At 45.5% G+C, this 18,521-nt stretch overlaps 1 protein-coding gene across 5 annotated transcripts in view; it reads right to left on the bottom strand.

Moving 5' to 3' along the window:
• Positions 1-17,535, bottom strand: part of USP48 (ubiquitin specific peptidase 48) — a 72,874-nt gene extending 55,339 nt beyond the window's left edge. For 3 of the 5 annotated variants that reach the window (XM_061394094.1, XM_061394130.1, XM_061394103.1), the window contains exon 1: positions 17,143-17,535. In XM_061394094.1, the coding sequence (XP_061250078.1) occupies positions 17,143-17,276 (134 nt within the window). In that variant the 5' untranslated portion in view covers positions 17,277-17,535. The remainder of the gene's footprint in view (positions 1-17,142) is intronic. The other 2 variants (XM_061394121.1, XM_061394110.1) reach the window with 2 other exon arrangements.
• Between the last annotated feature and the right edge of the window lie 986 nt (positions 17,536-18,521).

Genomic DNA, 18,521 nt, shown 5'->3' with positions numbered 1-18,521 from the left:
CATGCCATGCAGGACCACCCAAGATGGACGGGTAACAGCGGACAGTTCTGAAAAAATGTGATCCACTGGAGGAGGGAATGGCAAGCCAGCCCAGTGTACTTGCCATGAGAACCTCACGAACTGTACAAAAAGACAGAAAGATGTGCAGGCAGACGCCAGTTCGATCCCCGGGTTGGGAAAATCCCTGGGAGGAGGAAATTGCAACCCACTCCCATATTCTTGCCTGAAACATCCCACGGACAGAGGAGTGTGGCGGGCTTCTGTTCACGGCGTCGCGAGAGTTGGACACGACTAAGCGTGTGCGCAGAAGCAGCATGGGCATCAAGTAGCATCATCCTGTCTGTACCAATTGTCTTATAGGAGAAAAATACTCGCTCTTCTTTTTATCAGAGCACAGGAGGCAGATTAAGGAGCCTGAGACACGTGCGTGACATAGGTACACACGTTTACATGTTTAATGTGTAAATACCCTAGCCACTTGACTCAAATTTTTATAACTTACTAGGATACTAGAAAGCATCTGGATTTGCTAATGCTGGCTTAAACATCAAATTTTTCAAGGTCACAAGCAGTTCTGATTTAACCTGGGTAGAGTAATGCCACTCATCTTCTCTGAAAGAGTACATTCTCTGAAACAGTACATTCTTACAACTCTATAACTATACCCAGTTATCCTTCTTCCCAGAAATCTGTCATTTTGCCTACAGGGGCATCAGGGAAAACGGAATCACAAAACAAAGCACGGAGAGCAGTCACTCCGGTTCTCCCTTGGCTCTTTTCCACCCCACTATCTCACTTACTTACATGTCAGCTGGCTTCAAGACTAGGCTTTGTTCTGTGTGGTGCATGCCTATTGCTCTGTGTGCCTAGTTGCTTCAGCTTTCCCCACATTCCTTTTTTTTTTTTAAATTTGGGGCTAACTGTTCCTCCATTCCTCTGGTTTTACCAAGAGCTGCTGAGACGCAGCTCCCATCCAGAACCCAAAAACAACCTCACAAAATATTTAAAAGAAGAACTGAGAGAAGGGAAAAAAACAAAACAATCCGTCTTCAGTGGCAGGTCTTATGGGATGCGTGGGACTTTGGAAGCGTAGTTGTCCCAACATTAAGAATGAAATCAACCTGCTGATTTGCATGAGAAATAGGTGAAAGACGTTCCCAAACCCCTCCTTAGCTCCGTAGCCCAAGTGTCTCCCTGCCCTTTACCGTTGTTCTGTCTCCAAGTCAAGTCAGACTCTGCAACCCCACGGACAGCAGGAAGTCAGGCCTCCCTGTCCTTCACCACCTCCTAGAGTTTGCTCAAACTCACGAACATTGAGTCAGTGATGCCATCCAACCATCTCATCCTCTGTCGTCCCCTTCTCCTCCTGCCCTCAATCTTTCCCATCATCAGGGTCTTTTCCAATGAGTCAGCTCTTCACATCAGGTAGCCAAAGTATTGGAGCTTCAGCTTCAGCATCAGCCCTTCCAATGAATACTTCAGGATTGACTGGTTTGATCTCCTTGCAGTCCAAGGGATTCTCAAGAGTCTCCTCCAGCTCCAGAGTTCAAAATCATCAGTTCTTCGGTGCTCAGCCTTCTCTATGGTCCAACTCTCACATCCATACAAGACTACTGGAAAAACCATCGCTTTGACTAGACAGACCTTTGTCAACAAAGTGATAGGTCTGCTTTTTAATATGCTGTCTAGGTTTGTCATAGTTTTTTCTCCAAGGGCCAAGTGTCTTTAAATTTCATGGCTGCAGTCCCCGTCTGCAGTGATTTCTGAACCCAGGAAAATAAAGTCTGTCACTGTTTCCCTTTTTTCTCCATCTATTTGCCATGAAGTGATGGACCTGGATACCATCATCTTAGTTTTCTGAATGCTGAATTTTAAGCGAGCTTTTTCACTCTCCTCTTTCACTTTCATCACGAGGCTCTTTAGTTCTTCTTCACTTTCTGCCATAAGGGTGGGGTCATCTTCATATCTGAGGTTATTGATATTTCTCCCAGCAATCCTGAGTCCAGCTTGTGCTTCCTCCAGCCCAGCGTTTCTCATGATGTACTCTGCATAGAAGTTAAATAAGCAGGGTGACAATACGCAACCTTGACGTACTTCTTTCCCAACCTGGAACCAGTCTGTTGTTCCATGTCCGGTTCTAAGTGTTGCTTCTTGACCTGTATAAACAGATTTCTCAGGAGGCAGGTAAGGTGGTCTGGTATTCCCATCTCTTTAAAAATTTCCCAGTTTGTTGTGATCCACACAGTCAAAGGCTTTAGCATAGTCAATGAAGCAGAAGTAGACGTTTGTCTTGCTTTTTCTATGATCCAGTAGATGTTAGCAATCTAAGCTCTGGTTCCTCTGCCTTTTCTAAATCCAGCTTGTACATCTGGAAGTTCTCAGTTCACATACTGTTGCAGCCTAGCCTGAAGGATTTTGAGCACTGCCTTGCCAGCACGTGAAAGGAGCACAATTGTGCAGCAGTTCTTTGGTGTCGTCTTTCTTTGGGATTGGAATGAAAGCTGACCTTTTCCAGTCCTGTGGCCACTGCTGAGTTTTCCAAATTTGCTGCCATATTGACTGCAGCATTTAACATCATCTTTAAGGATGTGAAATAACTCAGCTGGAATTCCATTACCTTCACCAGCTTTGTTCTGCCCTAGCATTGATTTATTTGTTCATATCTTTCCTGAATTAAAACACCTCCTTAGATTTAACTGAGGCACTTCCCTTACACGAGGTTAGTTTCAAGTTTCCGTTACCTGTATCTAGAAGCCCTAACAAATACAGACTAACTAAATAAAGCTTTTTCTGTTATTAACATCAAGAGCCAATGTCCATTTCAGCCTGACAGACCCCCTAGTTCTTTTTTTTTTTAGTAAGCACATCACGCAGCTTGCAGGATCTTAGTTCCTCTACTAGGGATTGAATCTAGGGCCACAGCAGTACAAATGAGTCCTAACCACTGGACTACCAGGGAATTCCCAAATCTCCCAATTCTTAAAAAGCTTCCTTAAGCCTTCCTATAAGACCAGTTAACAAACACAGGGGGAAACATCTCCGCTCTGGAAAAATGCAAACGTAAAACAGCCATGAAAAATGTTTTCACTTATAGAATTAGCAAAAAAAAAAATTGGTGATGAATCAGGGTAAAGTGAGAGTCACTGTCCATGGTTAAACATGACCCTTTTGGGGAAACATGAGAAAATACCTCAAAATGTTAAATGACACCAAGATTTTGTTTCAATACTTTTAGGCACTTGTCCACAGAATGTCTGCCACTGTGGCAATGAAACAAAATGAAGAATTCTAACAGCTACTTTCTTCCTGGGGCTATGGATACAAGAACACCAAGTGGTTGCAGGAGTAGGCAGGGGGCAGGTTCCGAAATGTGTGGTCTGATACCCTGCTGTGGGACATCACCTGCTGTGCTTTTAGGCCAATAAACACTTTGGTAGCAATGCAAGTGATGGATTGAAGCTGAACAGAGAAACACAACGATTTTCCTGGTGAGAGATGAAGTCCTAAACCTGTTTGGTGGCAATGCAAGCAAGGAAAGAAAGCTGAATCCAAGCATAGCAATGCAATGAAATCAACAGGACTTGGGAACAGATTAGATGGTGCAAGCAAGAAGGAAAAGGAGACATCTGTAGTGATGTCCAAAACTGTAAAAAAAGGAAACAATTTCTCACAAGTCAAACTGTCTGTGAGGGATAGTTAGGGAGTGTGGGATAGACACGTACAGATTGCGAGAGTCATAATGGATAACCAAGGATCTACTGTTCAGCACAGGGAACTCTCCTCAATGTTATGTGACAGGCGTAGATGGGAGGGGCGTTTGGAGGAGAATGGACACATTGTATATATATGGTTGAGTGTATACATGTACATGTATCCCTTTGCTGTCTACCTGAAACTATCACAATATTTTTAATTGGCTATATCCCAATACAAAATAAAAAGTTTATAAAGTAAGCAAAGTTGAGTTATATAATTTAAAAAAAAACTGTAAAGTGGTAAAAAACATAGAAACAAACAAAAAAAAGTAGGCTAACAATCCAGGGGTACAAATGATTTAAGCTTCTTCTACACTCACCACAGGTTAAGAGTGGTAGTTTTGGTTCTGTTTTCACGGATCTCCAACCATCTGTCATTTAGAAGTACACCATCCAGCATAGTGGACAGAAATCAATAGTCACTGAACACACAGTTGCTGTGCAGTTCAGAGAAAATTTATTATCTGGATGGGAGTGGAGGGTGGAGATCTTACTCTCTGCGTGATCACTTAAAGAGTTATTATCGCTGTTTTTCTCCCTCAACACCTTTTAGTTTCTTGGCTCTCTGGCTTCGTTTCACACCCAGCCCAGGGAGAAATCAATGAAGAACGGCAACAAGCCAACTCTCCTGCTTCTGGGGAAGACCCCTGACCATACTAAAGCTTTGCCTAACGCAGCACCAGATTCTGAAAGTGATTTGTGTGTGTGTACACATACACACACATGCAGAGAACAGGTTAGACGAATATTACTGAAATGGTTCCAATAATAACCACTGACTGAACTGTCCTTGAAAATTTCAAATCGTCTGTAACTGTGAATGCCGCCACTCTTACCAGAATGGTGGCTGCTTAGGATTAGTTAGGTCCAGGAACTCCCTTCCAAACTAGTCCCCTCTAACCAAGAACACTCTCGTCCCTCTGTCATTTCATAATCTCAAAACAGCCCCTCGCCAGATGCCAACAAGGCAGGAGGAGTTCAGAAGCCTCCCCACCGTTTGACAGGTGGGCGAGGGGAGAGGTTACAGCAAGTCACTGCCTGACTTCAAGCCCTCTCCAGAGCTCTGGCGGCTGACTCAACCTTCCCTGGCTCCTCGTGTCCTACGTGCTAGTCGAAAGAAGACAAAACCAATCCCTGCCATGACTCTGCTCAGAGGAAAAAGTCCCTGTTTCCTCATTTATAAAACAAGGGGGATGGGATTAGGTGAACACTAAAATTTTCTGATCTTTTTAATCTGGATCCCCTTTGAAGCCCACGTTTATAAAAACACTTAAGTACATGCGACAATAAGACTATTCTGCCCTTTCTGCCTCTAGCCAGAAAGAGAGGATGATGAAAACAAGGGTAGAAGTGGTACTGGGTAAGAGGTAGCGGCTGTGATCAGTCTGGGTGATCTGTGCTCGGAGTGCTGCTGCGGGACCGTTTCCAGTTGCTATCAGTCGACGTTACCAGCATCAGTTTTCCACAAGATATGTCACAGTGCCCTGAGTGAAAGTCAACAATGTGACTCTCTAACCAAAACCTATCATCTTCTAAAAGCAACTAGACTCTACAGGTCCACACGTTCTGTCAAGTTGATATGCTCGGATAAGAATTACAGGACCCGCTGCTGCCGCTGCTGCTAAGTTGCTTCAGTCGTGTCCGACCAGCCAGGATATACCAAAATAAAAGACAAAGTCCCAGGCAGCAAAGAAGCGCTCACAAAGGACAGCTTCAGAGAAGTGAGCGCTGCACTGGCATTAAGCTCAGCAGGAACCCCACAGGAGGGGGCTGTTGCCAAGCTGGGCGTCTCCAAGGGCACACAGGAACTCACTGCATGTGAGAGGAGAACCCAAGAGCCTCCCAGGCCGAGGAGAGCCTATGGAGACAGGCTGGAGAGGCAAAACCAACAGAGGCTTACACGTAAGTCTTCCTGCAGATGCAGTTCATCACAGCTGGAGGCTTTGGGGAGAGGCGAAAGCCCTTGGGAAAGCCCCTGAGGCTGCAGAGAAGTAGGCGCTGGATCAGATCACAGAAGCCCTCAAACACCATGCATGGCAAGAGCTCGGACTTTATTCCAGAAACAACAAGGAGCCAATACACAATTTTACGAAGAAAAAGAACTAGACTGGAACTTTAGAAAGACCCTCTACATGGATACATGTATATGTACGGCTAAGTCCCTCCGCTGTTCATCTGAAACTATCAGAGCATTGTAAATCGGTTATACCCCAAAACAAAAAGCCCAACAGGAAAGAGAAAAGAAAAAGACCACGGCATTACCAGCCGTTTGACAAAAAATAAAAAAGGTTCTCTAGTTACGCTTCTCAAGCAAGGTGGCTTATCAGAATCATCTGAAGATTTCACAAGTTTTGCTTTTCCAATCACTGCCACTCTCACCAAGCTCCTCCTATTTTTACTAAGTTTTAAGCTTCTAATTTTTTTTAAATGGGACATTTTCGAAGTCTAAATCTTGGCTCTTGGCGGAGAGCGGCAGCGAAGCAAAGAAACAACATAGACGCTGTAACTGAGAGATGAGAAACGCGCAAGATAACGGCTGACGCAAGGGTTCAGGGCAACAGCACTCGGTACTGATTGTTTTTGTGGAGGGGGGGGTAAGGAACAGGGTTGGATATACGTGGCTTCATTTAAAATATTTATTAAAGGAAAGATGGGAACCACTAGCAATGACTGCTTTCAGAATATTCACAACTGGAAATCCATTAAGTTTTCATTCACCTAACAACCTGATTTTATTTGAAATTCTGAATTCTAACCAAAAGGACACAAGAGACATACAGCCAAGAGGACGACCAGGCATCAGGGTCCTCACGAAACCTCATTCACACAGGCAGCCACCGCCCGAAGCAGGCTTCCCAGCCCTGTGGCTGCTCTTTTTCATGAGAAAGAGTCCCAAGGTCAGATCATTGGACACAAAAAGGCTTCTTATCCTTCACCTAAACGTTTACAATTTTTCAAGGCTGCTGCTGGCTTTCCAGGTGGTGCCAGTGGTCAAGACCCTACCAGCCAATGCAGGAGACAAAAGAGATACAGGTTCAACCCCTGGGTCGGGAAGAGCCCCTGGAGAAGGGCATGGCAACCCACTCCAGAATTCGTGCCTGGGGATCCCACGGACAGAGGAGCCTGGTGGGCCACAAGCCATAGGGACGCACAGAGTCGGACAAGATTGCGCACACACAGAAGACAAGTTTAGAAAACCCCCCAAAGCAAAGTAGCTATTAAAACAATATTAGTAAGTCCTCTACTAGGAAAGAAAATAAAAAGAGAACACAGCTCAGTGCCCCAGCAGCCTTTCAAAGGGCACCACAGGGCACCCCACCAGACCCCTAAGGAGAGTCCCTCCTCCTTCCACCAGCACAATTTCAAACTGAAAAAAAAAAAAAAATCAAACTTAATCTACTCACTCCTGCTTGGTTTTTTTTTTAAAAGCATTTTATGACACACTGCTCAAACTCAGCCATGGAGTGAACATGGCTCATCTTCATCTTCCTGGATTGTAAACTGTCCAAAAAAAATCCGAAGATTTTTCTTATTATTAAATCAAGCAGACAAATTATGGAACAGAACACAAATTTAAAAGCCAAAACAAAACAACTCCTAAAAAGAACAATCAGGAAGGATTAAGTCCTACAGGATACTGAATCACGAAGACCCCCAAACTAAAACAATGTAATAAAATAAAAAGTTCAGAAACAGACCCAAATACACACTGTAACTCAGCATGCAACAAAGGTATCCCCATCAGTGGAGTAAAGACATGAGTCCTACAAGATACTGAATCACAAAGACCCCCAAACCAAAACACTGTAACAAAAAGTTCAGAAACACAGGGCAACTCAGCATGCAACTAAGGTGTCCACATCAGTGGAGGAAAGACATCATCTTTAATAAACAGGGATGGGCAAGCAGGCAGCTACCTGCAAAAAGATACAATTGGATTCATTTCACAGTATCACTTCAGTACAAATTCCAACTGGATCAAAGATTTAAACATTAATTAAAACCACAATAACATTTAAAAAAAACCCCAGCAAATTTCTTTTACACACTGGTATGAAAAAGGACTGAGTTGATGACTCAACGTTTAGAAGTCACAAAAGATCCATTAATTTAATCTCATAAAACATTTTTGCATGGCTAACCAATCCATAAGTCAAAAGACAATGGTATAGGCACCTCTCTGGTGGCCCAGTGGTTAAGACTCTGTGCTTGCACTGCAGGAGGCATGGGTTCAATCCCTGGTAAAGGAAGCTCCACATGCCACATGGCACAGCCACAAGAGGAAAAAAAAAAGACAATGATACAATTAAAAAATTCTTTTTACAACTCATGTCACAGAAATAATCTCTTACTACATAAAGAACTCCTACTGGACTTCCCTGGTGATCCAGTGGATAAGAATCCTCCCGCCAATGCACGGGACACGGGTTCGATCCCTGGTCCAGGAAGATCCCACAGACAAGGAGCAACCAATCCTGAGAGCCACAGCTGCTGAGCCTGGGCCCTCTAGAGTCTCTGCTCGGCAGCAAGAGAAGCCGCCGCCAGCAGAAGCCTGCACACCCCAACCAGACAGCAGCCCCCACTTGCCACAACTAGAGACAGTCTGCGCACAGCACACTGAGGGGACTCAGCGCAGGCAAGAATGAAGTTAAAAATACAAGTATTTTAAAAAAGAATGCCTACCAACTGATGAGGACTAATAACCCCAAATAAAAATGGGCAAAGGACACAAGAAGCTGCTGAAAGAGGCATACAAATGGCCTCTAAGCATGAAAAGTTGTCATTTGAGGAAAGCGAAACGCACCGTGAGTGGTGGACTATAGTGCCATTTGCCAAGTAACCCTGTTCTAGACACGTTCTGGATTGGCAGCACCAATGAAATAAGTTCTGGACAATGAGTTGTGAACAGAAACACTGAATGTAGGGACTTCCCTGGCGTTCCAGCGGTTAAGAATAACCATCTTGCAATGCAGGGGGCTCTGGTTTGATCCCTGGTCAAGAACTAAGATCCCTCGTGCGTGTGTATGATCTGCAAATGACTAAGAATGAACATCCTGCTGCTACTCACCATATGAATGAATCTCACAGTGCTGAGCAAAAGAGGCCAGAGGAAATACAATGTAAAATTAATTGTATACAAAGTTCAAAACAAGGTAGATAATCTGTGGTGTTCAAAGTAAGGCGAGTGTGTTGTCTTTTTTTTTTTTTAAGTTCTCTATTTTAATTTTGGCTGAGCTGGGTCTTCCTTTCTGTGCAGGCTTTTCTACAGTTGCGATATCAGGGCTTCTCACCGCAGCACGAGGGATCTTCCTGGACCAGGGATCAGACCGTGTCCCTGCATCGGTAAGCGGATTCTTAGCCACTGAACACCAATACTCCCTGCAGGGCAAGCGCGGCATCTTAACCTCTGGACCACCGGAGAAGTCCCCACAGCAGTGTTTTATTTCATCTTGCTGTTAGACACATGAGATATATGTTCCCTGTGTGATAATTCACCCAGTGTAAATCTCATGACTTTGTGCACTTTTCTGTACATAAAATATAAATTTTAGTTGAATAAGAACCACTAGAAAACTTTTGAGCATTTTTTTAAGCTGCCGTCTACCGGCCTGCCACACGGGCCCTCTAGTTCCCCAGTCAGGGGTGGAACCTGGGCCCCGTGCATGGGGAGCTCAGTCTTAAAACACTAGACCACGGGGGAAGTCCTTCACAGAGAAATTTAAGAAGGCTCCTGCCTTATCAGGTATTTTAAAAATGCTGGCAAGTAACTGGAACTGTTATCCTAGTACAGGGATATTGAGTAGAATCAGCGGAAGGGAATGGGGTACTGTACGTCCCCAAATACGTACAGTAATTTGTCATATAACAGAAGTGGCCTTTGAGTCTTCCCTGGCGGTCCACAGATTAAGACTCAGTGCTTCCACTGAAGGGGCGTGAGTTCCATCCCTAGCTGGGAACCAAGATCCCACATGCCCTGTGGCAGGACCACTAAGAAAATAACTAAAGATGGCCTCTCAACTAGAGCTGGTGAAGATTAGATTATTCAATAAATGGTTTAAGAAAACTGAGTGCCCATTTAGTAAAAAGCAAAAATAAAGATGGACCCGTACCTCATTCTATGAATCAAAAGGGAAAAAACCCACAAAGTAAAAATCAAACAAACAAACAAAAAACTGGGTCGTCTGGTGGTTAAGAGTCCGCCTTGCTGTGCAGAAGACACGGGTTTGATCCCAGTTACGGCAGTAAGATCCCATGTGCAGCATAGCAACTAAAAGGTAAGTCGCTTCAGTCGTGTCCGACTCTGTGTGACCCCATAGACGGCAGCCCACCAGGCTCCCCCGTCCCTGGGATTCTCCAGGCAAGAACACTGGAGTGGGTTGCCATTTCCTTCTCCAACGCATGAAAGTGAAAAGTCAAAGTGAAGTCGGCTCAGTTGTGTCCGACTCCGACTCTTCGCGACCCCATGGACTGCAGCCTTCCAGGCTCCTCGTCCATGGGATTTTCCAGGCAAGAGTACTGGAGTGGGGTGCCAACCACATGCCAACTACTGAGTCAAGCACTCTGGAGATCCCAAGCCACAACCCCAGAGAGTCCATCAGCTACAACAAAAAGGTCCTCAAGACACAATGCTTTAAGACCCTGACAGCCACAACTAAGATCCGAGGCACCTTTTTTTTAATTGGGAGGACTTGCCTGGTGGTCCAGTGGCGAAGAATCCATCTGCTAATGCTGGAGGCAGGGGCTCGACCCCTGGCCCAGGAAGATCCCAGAGGCCATGGGGCAACTAAACCCATGTGCCACAAGTACTTAAGCCTGCAAGCCCTAGAACTCCACAAGAAGCCATGGTGATGAAAAGCCCCGCACTGCAAAAAGAGAGCAGCCCCTGCTAACCGCCAACTACAGAAAAGCCCACACAGCAACAAAGACCCAGTACAACAAAGATACATTAATGGGATTGAAAACAATTTCTAGTTGTGGCATCAGCCGTAACTGGCGGGGGGGTGGGGAACCGATTCAGGACTCTAAAGGACATTGCTGAGGTCCATTTTCAAACTGTCTCCTTTTGTGAAAGTAAATATTATGTTGTTTATATCTTTCTTATCTCTAAAATAAATGGCAAATGAAGGAACTTTAACCTCAGTTGGCTCTATTTCAGAGCCACCCTAGACCACAGGAGATGCCGGAAAAAAAATTTTTTCTGAATAAAGAATGACTACTCTGCATGGCATATAATAAATATTTGTTGAATTTAACAGATACATAGAAAGAAAATGAAAAATATCAAATACCAGCTCAACCTGAGATTAAGGGGAGGTTTCTCACTTTCATTCAAAGCTTGGTTATACTAAGTAATCCTGCAAGTGCTGGTGTAGAACAGCAGAGACACATAAAGAACAAAACTCCACAGACACAGGTTTCATAGAACACAGAATACCTCCTAAACCAGTAACACGCATTACACTGGAAATCTTTAAAGTTGTGTTAAGTAATGAAAGTACATCATTCACTGAGAATAAACTGACGCGGCGCAGGGCCCTGTTCGGCTCCTGGGGACAAGGTCTCTCTGTGCCCCCATTTCTGACTCCAGGAAACAGCCTTCCTTCAGCCTCCTTGACCTTCCCTGCTTCTGAAGGGCAGACTTGAGCAGTCGTTAATTAGGGAAGGGCGGGGCTGTGAGAGAAACAGTCAAGAGCAGCCTTGGGGCAAGGTCCTGTTTTCCCCTCAATGGATACACACAGCAATACCTTTGAGTTATCTCAGAGCCCGAAAGCCCCTCCAGGTGGGAGAAGCTACCAATTAACTTCGGTATACTGCCCACAAGGCTTCCCAGGTGGCGCAGTGGTAAACAACTCACCTGCCAACAGGAGAGAAAGATGAGAGGATTCCATCCTTGGGTGGGGAAGATCCCCTTGGAGAAGGAAATGGCAACCCACTCCAATATTCTTGCCTGGAAAATTCCATGGACAGAGGAGCCTGGTGGGCTACAGTCCATGGGGTCGCAGAGTCAGACACAACTGAGCAGGCATGCATGCTGCCCACAAGCATGCAGACCCCAGATCAGCTGGACCTGAAGGTGATTCCTCTTTACCTCACCACTAACCCCTCAGAAGACTGTCCACAAGGTGAGCACACCCTTTTTGAATAATTACGATAAGACTTCTATCTTCCCCAAGAACTGGACTATATAGACTTGTCTATATGAGTTGACTATGTGAGAGTCAGACTATAAAGAAAGTTGAGCACTGAAGAATTGATGCTTTTGAACTGTGGTGTTAGAGAAGACTCTTGAGCGCCCCTTGGACTGCAAGGAGATCCAACCAGTCCATCCTGAAGGAAATCAGTCCTGAATATTCACTGGAAGGACTGAAGCTGAAACTCCCAATTCTTTGACCGCCTGATGCGAAGAACTGACTCACTGGAAAAGACCCTGATGCTGGAAAAGATTGAAGGCAGAAGGGGACGACAGAGGATGAGATCCTCAAGACACAATGCTTTAAGATCCTGAGAGCCACAGCTAAGATCCAGCATCACCGACTAGATGAACCTGAGTTTGAGCAAGCTCTGGGAGTTGATGATGGACAGGGAAGCCTGGCGTGCTGCAGTCCGTGGGTCACAAAGAGTCGGACACGACTGAGTGACTGAACTGATCCCCAAGCTGGGACACGAGGTTCTGAGGGCATTAGCTCACTGTGGCCCCCTTTGCCTGGAAAGTAATAAAGCTATACTTTTCTACTTCACCCAAAACGACCTCCAAATTCAATTTGGCACAGGTGTACAAAGAGCTGAGTTTTCAGCAACAAAACAACTGATCATCTTGGGTCAATAACTGATAAAGCTGTATGGGATCGTGGGGTGTCATTATACCATCTCTCTCTCTCTCTCTTTTTCCCCCACATCACATGGCATAGGGATCTTAGCTCTCTGACCAGGGATTGAATCCACACCCTATGCAGTGCAAAAATGGACTCTTAACCACTGGAACAGCAGGGAAATCCTACTTCGGTGTATGTTTAAATTTTGCCATAATTAATAAGACTTTTTTAATTTAAAAAAATCTGTTCCCTGACCTCTTCTGAGGATCAGGGACAGGTTAGCAAGGCAAAAGTGGTAAAGTGAGAGAGAAAGTGCACCAACAGAGAAAAGGTATCACCAGCACATCAAAGAGGAAAGGCTCAATAGAAACTTAAGCATCAGGTCCAACAGTCCTTACTAAGGGGTTTAGACTAGAGCCAGGGGCAGTCACTTAAGTGTTTCTTAAACTGGTCTAACAAGGGATTCCCCGGCGGTTGGTGGTTCAGACTCAGTGCTTTCAATGCAGGGACCCAGGGTCCATCCCTGATTGGGGAACTAAGATCCCACTATCCATGAGGCACAGTTAAATCAGTGGCATAACGATGACTTTCTTGAATGCATTACACCTCTGAAATGTTTTGGTTTCTCTGATGAAAACAAAACAGACATTACACTCCTATATACAACTAGAAGTGTAAGTTCAGGTTTTAAAAATTCAAATCAAGATCTTAACTGTCACAAAAAGAAATAATATGACACCATATCCCACCTATCAGATGAAAAAGTCTGACTAACATATTGTGTTGATTATGGAAACAAGACATTCTTACACACTGGTAGTAGGAATGTAAAGGAAACCACCACTCTCATGAGAAATCTACCAAAATGGGGCAATATGAAAGCTGCATATCCCTCACCGAACAGTTTTACTGCAAGGAACTCGAAAGTGAAAGTGTTAGTCACTCAGCCGTGTCTGACTTTTTGCGACCCCATGGACTGTAGTCCACCAGACTACTCTGTCCAAGGGATTCTCCAGACAAGAATACTGGAGTGGGTTGCCATTTCCTACTCCAAGGGATCTTCCTGATCCAGGGATCGAACCCAGGTTTCCTGCATTGCAGGCAGATTGACCGTCTGAGCCACTGGGGAAACCACGGGAAAGGGACTGATTTGACTACAATCCTTACTGGTTTTAAGAATTAAGACAAAATATTTGCAGAATTCTTTGTACCTAAGATTTAGTATAGATTGCTTTCATGCTGTGACTGTACTAAGCAGTCTCAGAAGGTAAATAGTCCTGAGTCATCTTGTCTTTGCCTGTGGCTACACACTTCTTCAGCTCTGGCATCTCATTGAAAATTTTTCTGTAAAGTGTTTAAAAGACATTGATAATATCTTAATTACTTAATCTCATCTTAAAGAGTCAGAAGAAATGCTTAAACAAAAGGGTAGGAGAAATCTTTCTGATATTTAAATAAAAACTGCTTGGACTTCAGATCAGGCCTGGTTTCAAAAGAACAAGTGACCAAAACAAAAGATAAATAAAACTGCTGTGTTGTTATTGTCGTTTAGGAGCTAAGTCCTGTCTGACTGTTTGCGACCCCATGGACTGTGGCCCACCTGGCTCTATCCATGGGATTCTCCAGGCAAGAATACTGGAGCGGGTTGCCGTTTCTTTCTCCAGCGGACCTTCCCGACCCAAGGACTGAACCTATCTCCTGCCTGGCAGATGGATTCTTTAGCACTGAGCCACCAGACAAGCCCCAGAGTCAATGGTATATTAAAGTAAAAGCTTTTTTGTCGCAAAGGGTACTAACTAGAAAGGGAAATAGAGAACCTACAGAATGAGAAAATATATGCAAATACATGGGACTTATACTGAGAATATATGAAAAGCTGTAACTCAAAAGTGAAGACAATCTCATTTTAAAACTGGGCAAGAGATGTGAAAAGACCTCTCCAAAGATCTACAAATGGTCGATAAGCACATGAAAAGATGCTCAACCTTATTAGTCATCAGGAAAACGCAAATCAAAAGCATAATGAGATACCAATGCACATCCACTAGGATGGCTATAAGAAAAAAACTGTGAGGATGGAGAAATTGAAATCGACATACATTATATGCAAACTACTGCAGCCGCTTTGGAAAACAATTAGTTCCTCAAAGTGTTAAACATAGTTATTAAATGACCCAGCAATTCCTCTCCCAGGTAAATACTTAAAGGAACGAAAGAACAGGTGTTCCAACAAAAACTTGCACACATTCATACCAAAGCTATTCACAACAGCCAAAAAGTGGAAAACAACCAAAATACCCATCAATTTAACTATGTTGTGAGGTGTTCGTTGCCTTGATTCTGGTAATCACTCCACAATGCCTATCAAATTATGTTGTCCACTTTGGTTTTTAAATATTGATTTGGCTGCAGGCGGTCTTAGTTGAGGCACATGGGATCTTTAGCTGGGGCATGTGGGATCTAGTTCCGCAACACGGATCAAACCTGGGCTCCCTGCAATGGAAGCATGGAATCTTAGCCACTGGATTACCAGGAAAGTCCCTCGTATTGTACACTTTAAATATGTACAACTGTATTTGTCAATTATCCCTCATGAAGTTGCGGGAAACTCTTTTAGATCCATCAACTAATGAACAGACAAAATGTGTTATGTCCAACAATGGAATACTATTCAACCACAAAAAGGAATAGAGTATTGACACGTGTTGTAACATGGATGACCTTTGAAAACATTGTGCTAGGTGAACACCAGACAAAAAAAGGCCACGTATTTTATGATTCCACTTAATATAAAATATCCAGAATAAAGAAATCTATAGAGACGAAAAAATGAGTGCTTGCCAGGGGATGGAGGAAGGGAAAGTGGGATGTGACTAGGTTAATGGAAATGGAGTTTCCTTTTAGGGCGATGGAAGAAGTCCGGAAGGAGACAATGGTGATGTTTGTACAATATGTAAGGAAACTTAATGCAGTGGAATTGTATACTTTAAAAACGGTAAATTTCACTGTGCGTTTTACATAACTTTTACAATTTTTTGAAATGAAATGGAAACCTGACATATGCTACAACATGGATGATTCTTGAAAACATTATGCTGTCAAAGAAGTCACTAAAGTTGACACACTGTATGATTCCATTTACATGAAATGTTCAGAAAAGGCCAATTTAGAGGTGGAAAGTAGATCAGTGATTACTTGCATGCTTGGGGTGGGGGAGGTGGTTTACAAGTGCCAAGCTAATGGGTACAGGGCTTTTTTTGGGGGGTGAGGTCAGATTGAGTTGTGTTCTGAACAACTTTGTGAATATACCAACTAAAAACCACTGGATTGTACGTTTTAAATGAGTGATGTTGTTTAAGAAAAAAAAATGCTTGGATATAAACCTTGCTACTGTTGCAGCTTAAAACTCACCTCTGTGACATTTCCCTTATAGTGAACTCAGCCAATTTCTACTCCTTTCTTTCTATTAAAATCAAAACTATTATAGTGAAACAATTTCTATTTTTTGGTTACTCTGGAAAGTAGGTGGAGAAACTGACTGAAGCTTATCCATTATACAGGCTATGTCATTCCAGTACTGCCTGTTGCCCTCCTCGTGAGCCAGACGATCAGAACTTGGAATTATTCGTTTGCCTTATGGAAGCTCCCTAACTCGTTTCACTTCCCACACGAGACTTTAAAGCTTCAGATCTGAGACCCTGACTTCCATTCCTCCGGGATCCTGCCTGGAAATGTAACAACTCCAGAAAGTCTTTACTGAGTACTCGCTAAAAGGATACGAAGCATGCCCGTCTTGGCTAAGTCAATTCCACAACACTCCGGAACACAAACTATAGTTCCCGCGTTAAAACGTGCAAAAAACAGCTAAGGATTCGATCTAAAAGGAAAGGCAAAGAAGGTTCGAAGGCTAGGTGAAGGAGAACACCAACACAGCTCATACTGTGTACCTGGCAAAACGGTACTGGGTCAGAGTCGACCCCTCCCCCGGGCGGGGGGGGCGGTAAGAAAAAAAAAAAAAAGGCTAAAAAATTTACTAAATTAGTGAAAGAGGGGATGTCAACTGGAGATGAAGGGTACCGATGACGCAGGCTAACTATATGCGTTTTCCTAAAGCCGCCCTACCCCCAAAATAGGACCCAGCCTTCAGCGTCGACACCAACACAAGACAATGATGAAATACACTTCCAAGTTCCCAGTTTTCTAAAACCAAACGCCGAGCCGCGGCCAGGATGGAACGACCACCAACGTTTGCGAAGCTCTCCAGTTCCTGCTTTCAACCATCCCCACCGCCATCTTCGAGGTAAGTACTCAGAACCTTTTCTAAAGGGCTTTCAGCATCATCACCTCCGTGCACAGCCCTGCAAGGCTGTGCCTTTCCCGGGTCGCCCAGAAGGCGGAGAGGAGGAAGCCCTCCACGGGGTTCTCTCCAAGCCTTAGAGAGGCACGCAATGGGCCGCCGCCTTCCTTCCCCACCCCAACGGGAGCCCCCACCCCCGCCCCCACCGCTGCCCCACGGTCTGGTTTTCCAAGGTCCGGCGCGAGGAGGGGCGCGAGTCCCTTTGCGCGGGCCTCACCTGCACACGCCGCGGATGCAGGGCTCCAGCCAGATGCGGTAGGCGGTCTCGATGTGCTCCTGCGACACCTCCTCGGGCCGCACCGTCTCCGCCCAGCGCCAGGCCGCCTTCTCCAGCTGCAGCCGCGGTGCCATGGCCTTGGCCCAGGGAGTGCCTCCTGAGCCCGGCCACCGCTGCCGCCGCCGCCTCCACCGCCGCCCAAATGGATCCCGCCACCTGCCAGCAATGAGGACCAGGCGGTGCCTCAGCCAGCTGGCCAGTCAATCACCTGTGCGCGCCTCAGCCGCCGTGCCTGCCCGCCCGCGCCCGACCCGCACGACCAGCCGCAAAGCGCCGCCGCCGCCGCCGCCGCCACCCGACGCCCGCAGCGTCCGCAGACGTTGAGGGTGTACTCCCCGCCGCGGCGTGCGCATGCGCGCGCTCCCAGCAGCCTTTGCGCCGCCCGCGCCTCTCTTTCGCCCCTCTGTCGCCCCTCTCTTTTTCGCCTGTCGGGCAGAGGAAGGGAAGCCGCTATTCGAGGCTCTCTCTGGCCACGTCCTCACTGGCGCCGCGGGGGAAGCGACGTCTCAACCAGTCTCCAGGAAGCGTCCTGCACACCACTAGTCTCACAAGCCGGTGCCTGGAGACTTGAAAGCTGCCTGTTCTTGCCTTCTGATACTTCTTTAACCGTGAAGGAGTTAGGCGAGAGGGCACTCAAGGCACACCATAGGTCCGCTGGATTATGGGGTGGGACCTGAAACTTGGGTCCCCACAGAAAACCAGGGTCAGCTCTGGAAGATTTGAAACTTGATCCTGGACCGGTTTCTGACTCCCCTTTCCCGAGCCCTCCTGACGTCATGGCACGTTCTGGCCTTCTCAGTGAGAACTGGACTACGTGTCCCGGCGTACATTGCGTGCTGCTCTTGGGTGCAAGGCATGCTGGGATTCGTAGTCTTCGGAGGCATGGGTTTCCTGTGCCTTGGACTGTGCCGGAGTGCACGCGGGGCCCTGGGTGACGGGGGGCGGGGTTTCTCTACCCTGGAAGGTCGTCCTCGCAGGTGGCCAACCCTCCTCACTGTTATCTCCATATGCTGATTTCGCCCTTCTTTAGGAACATTCCGTTTTATTCCTTTTTAAACCTTCCCTTTATTCCATCTCTGCCTCTGGATATAAAGAGGAACCTTATCAGAGTGTTTTGCAAACTACAGGATACTGCCTGAGTAAGGATTTTGAGGACTTTACATTTGAGTAAGAGCCCTGAGGCAAGCTAAGCGCTAATTTCTAACTCAATAGCTAGCAAGGTGGGTAACCTTGAACTGGATGCTTTTTTTTTTTTTTTTTGCCACAATTTGCTGCTGCTGGGATTTTGGTTTCCCCACCAAGGATCCACCCTGTAGAGT

Source organism: Bos javanicus, chromosome 2 (genome assembly GCF_032452875.1).
Source record: "Bos javanicus breed banteng chromosome 2, ARS-OSU_banteng_1.0, whole genome shotgun sequence".
NCBI lineage: Eukaryota > Metazoa > Chordata > Mammalia > Artiodactyla > Bovidae > Bos > Bos javanicus.
This window is presented reverse-complemented; position numbering and strand designations above follow the sequence as displayed.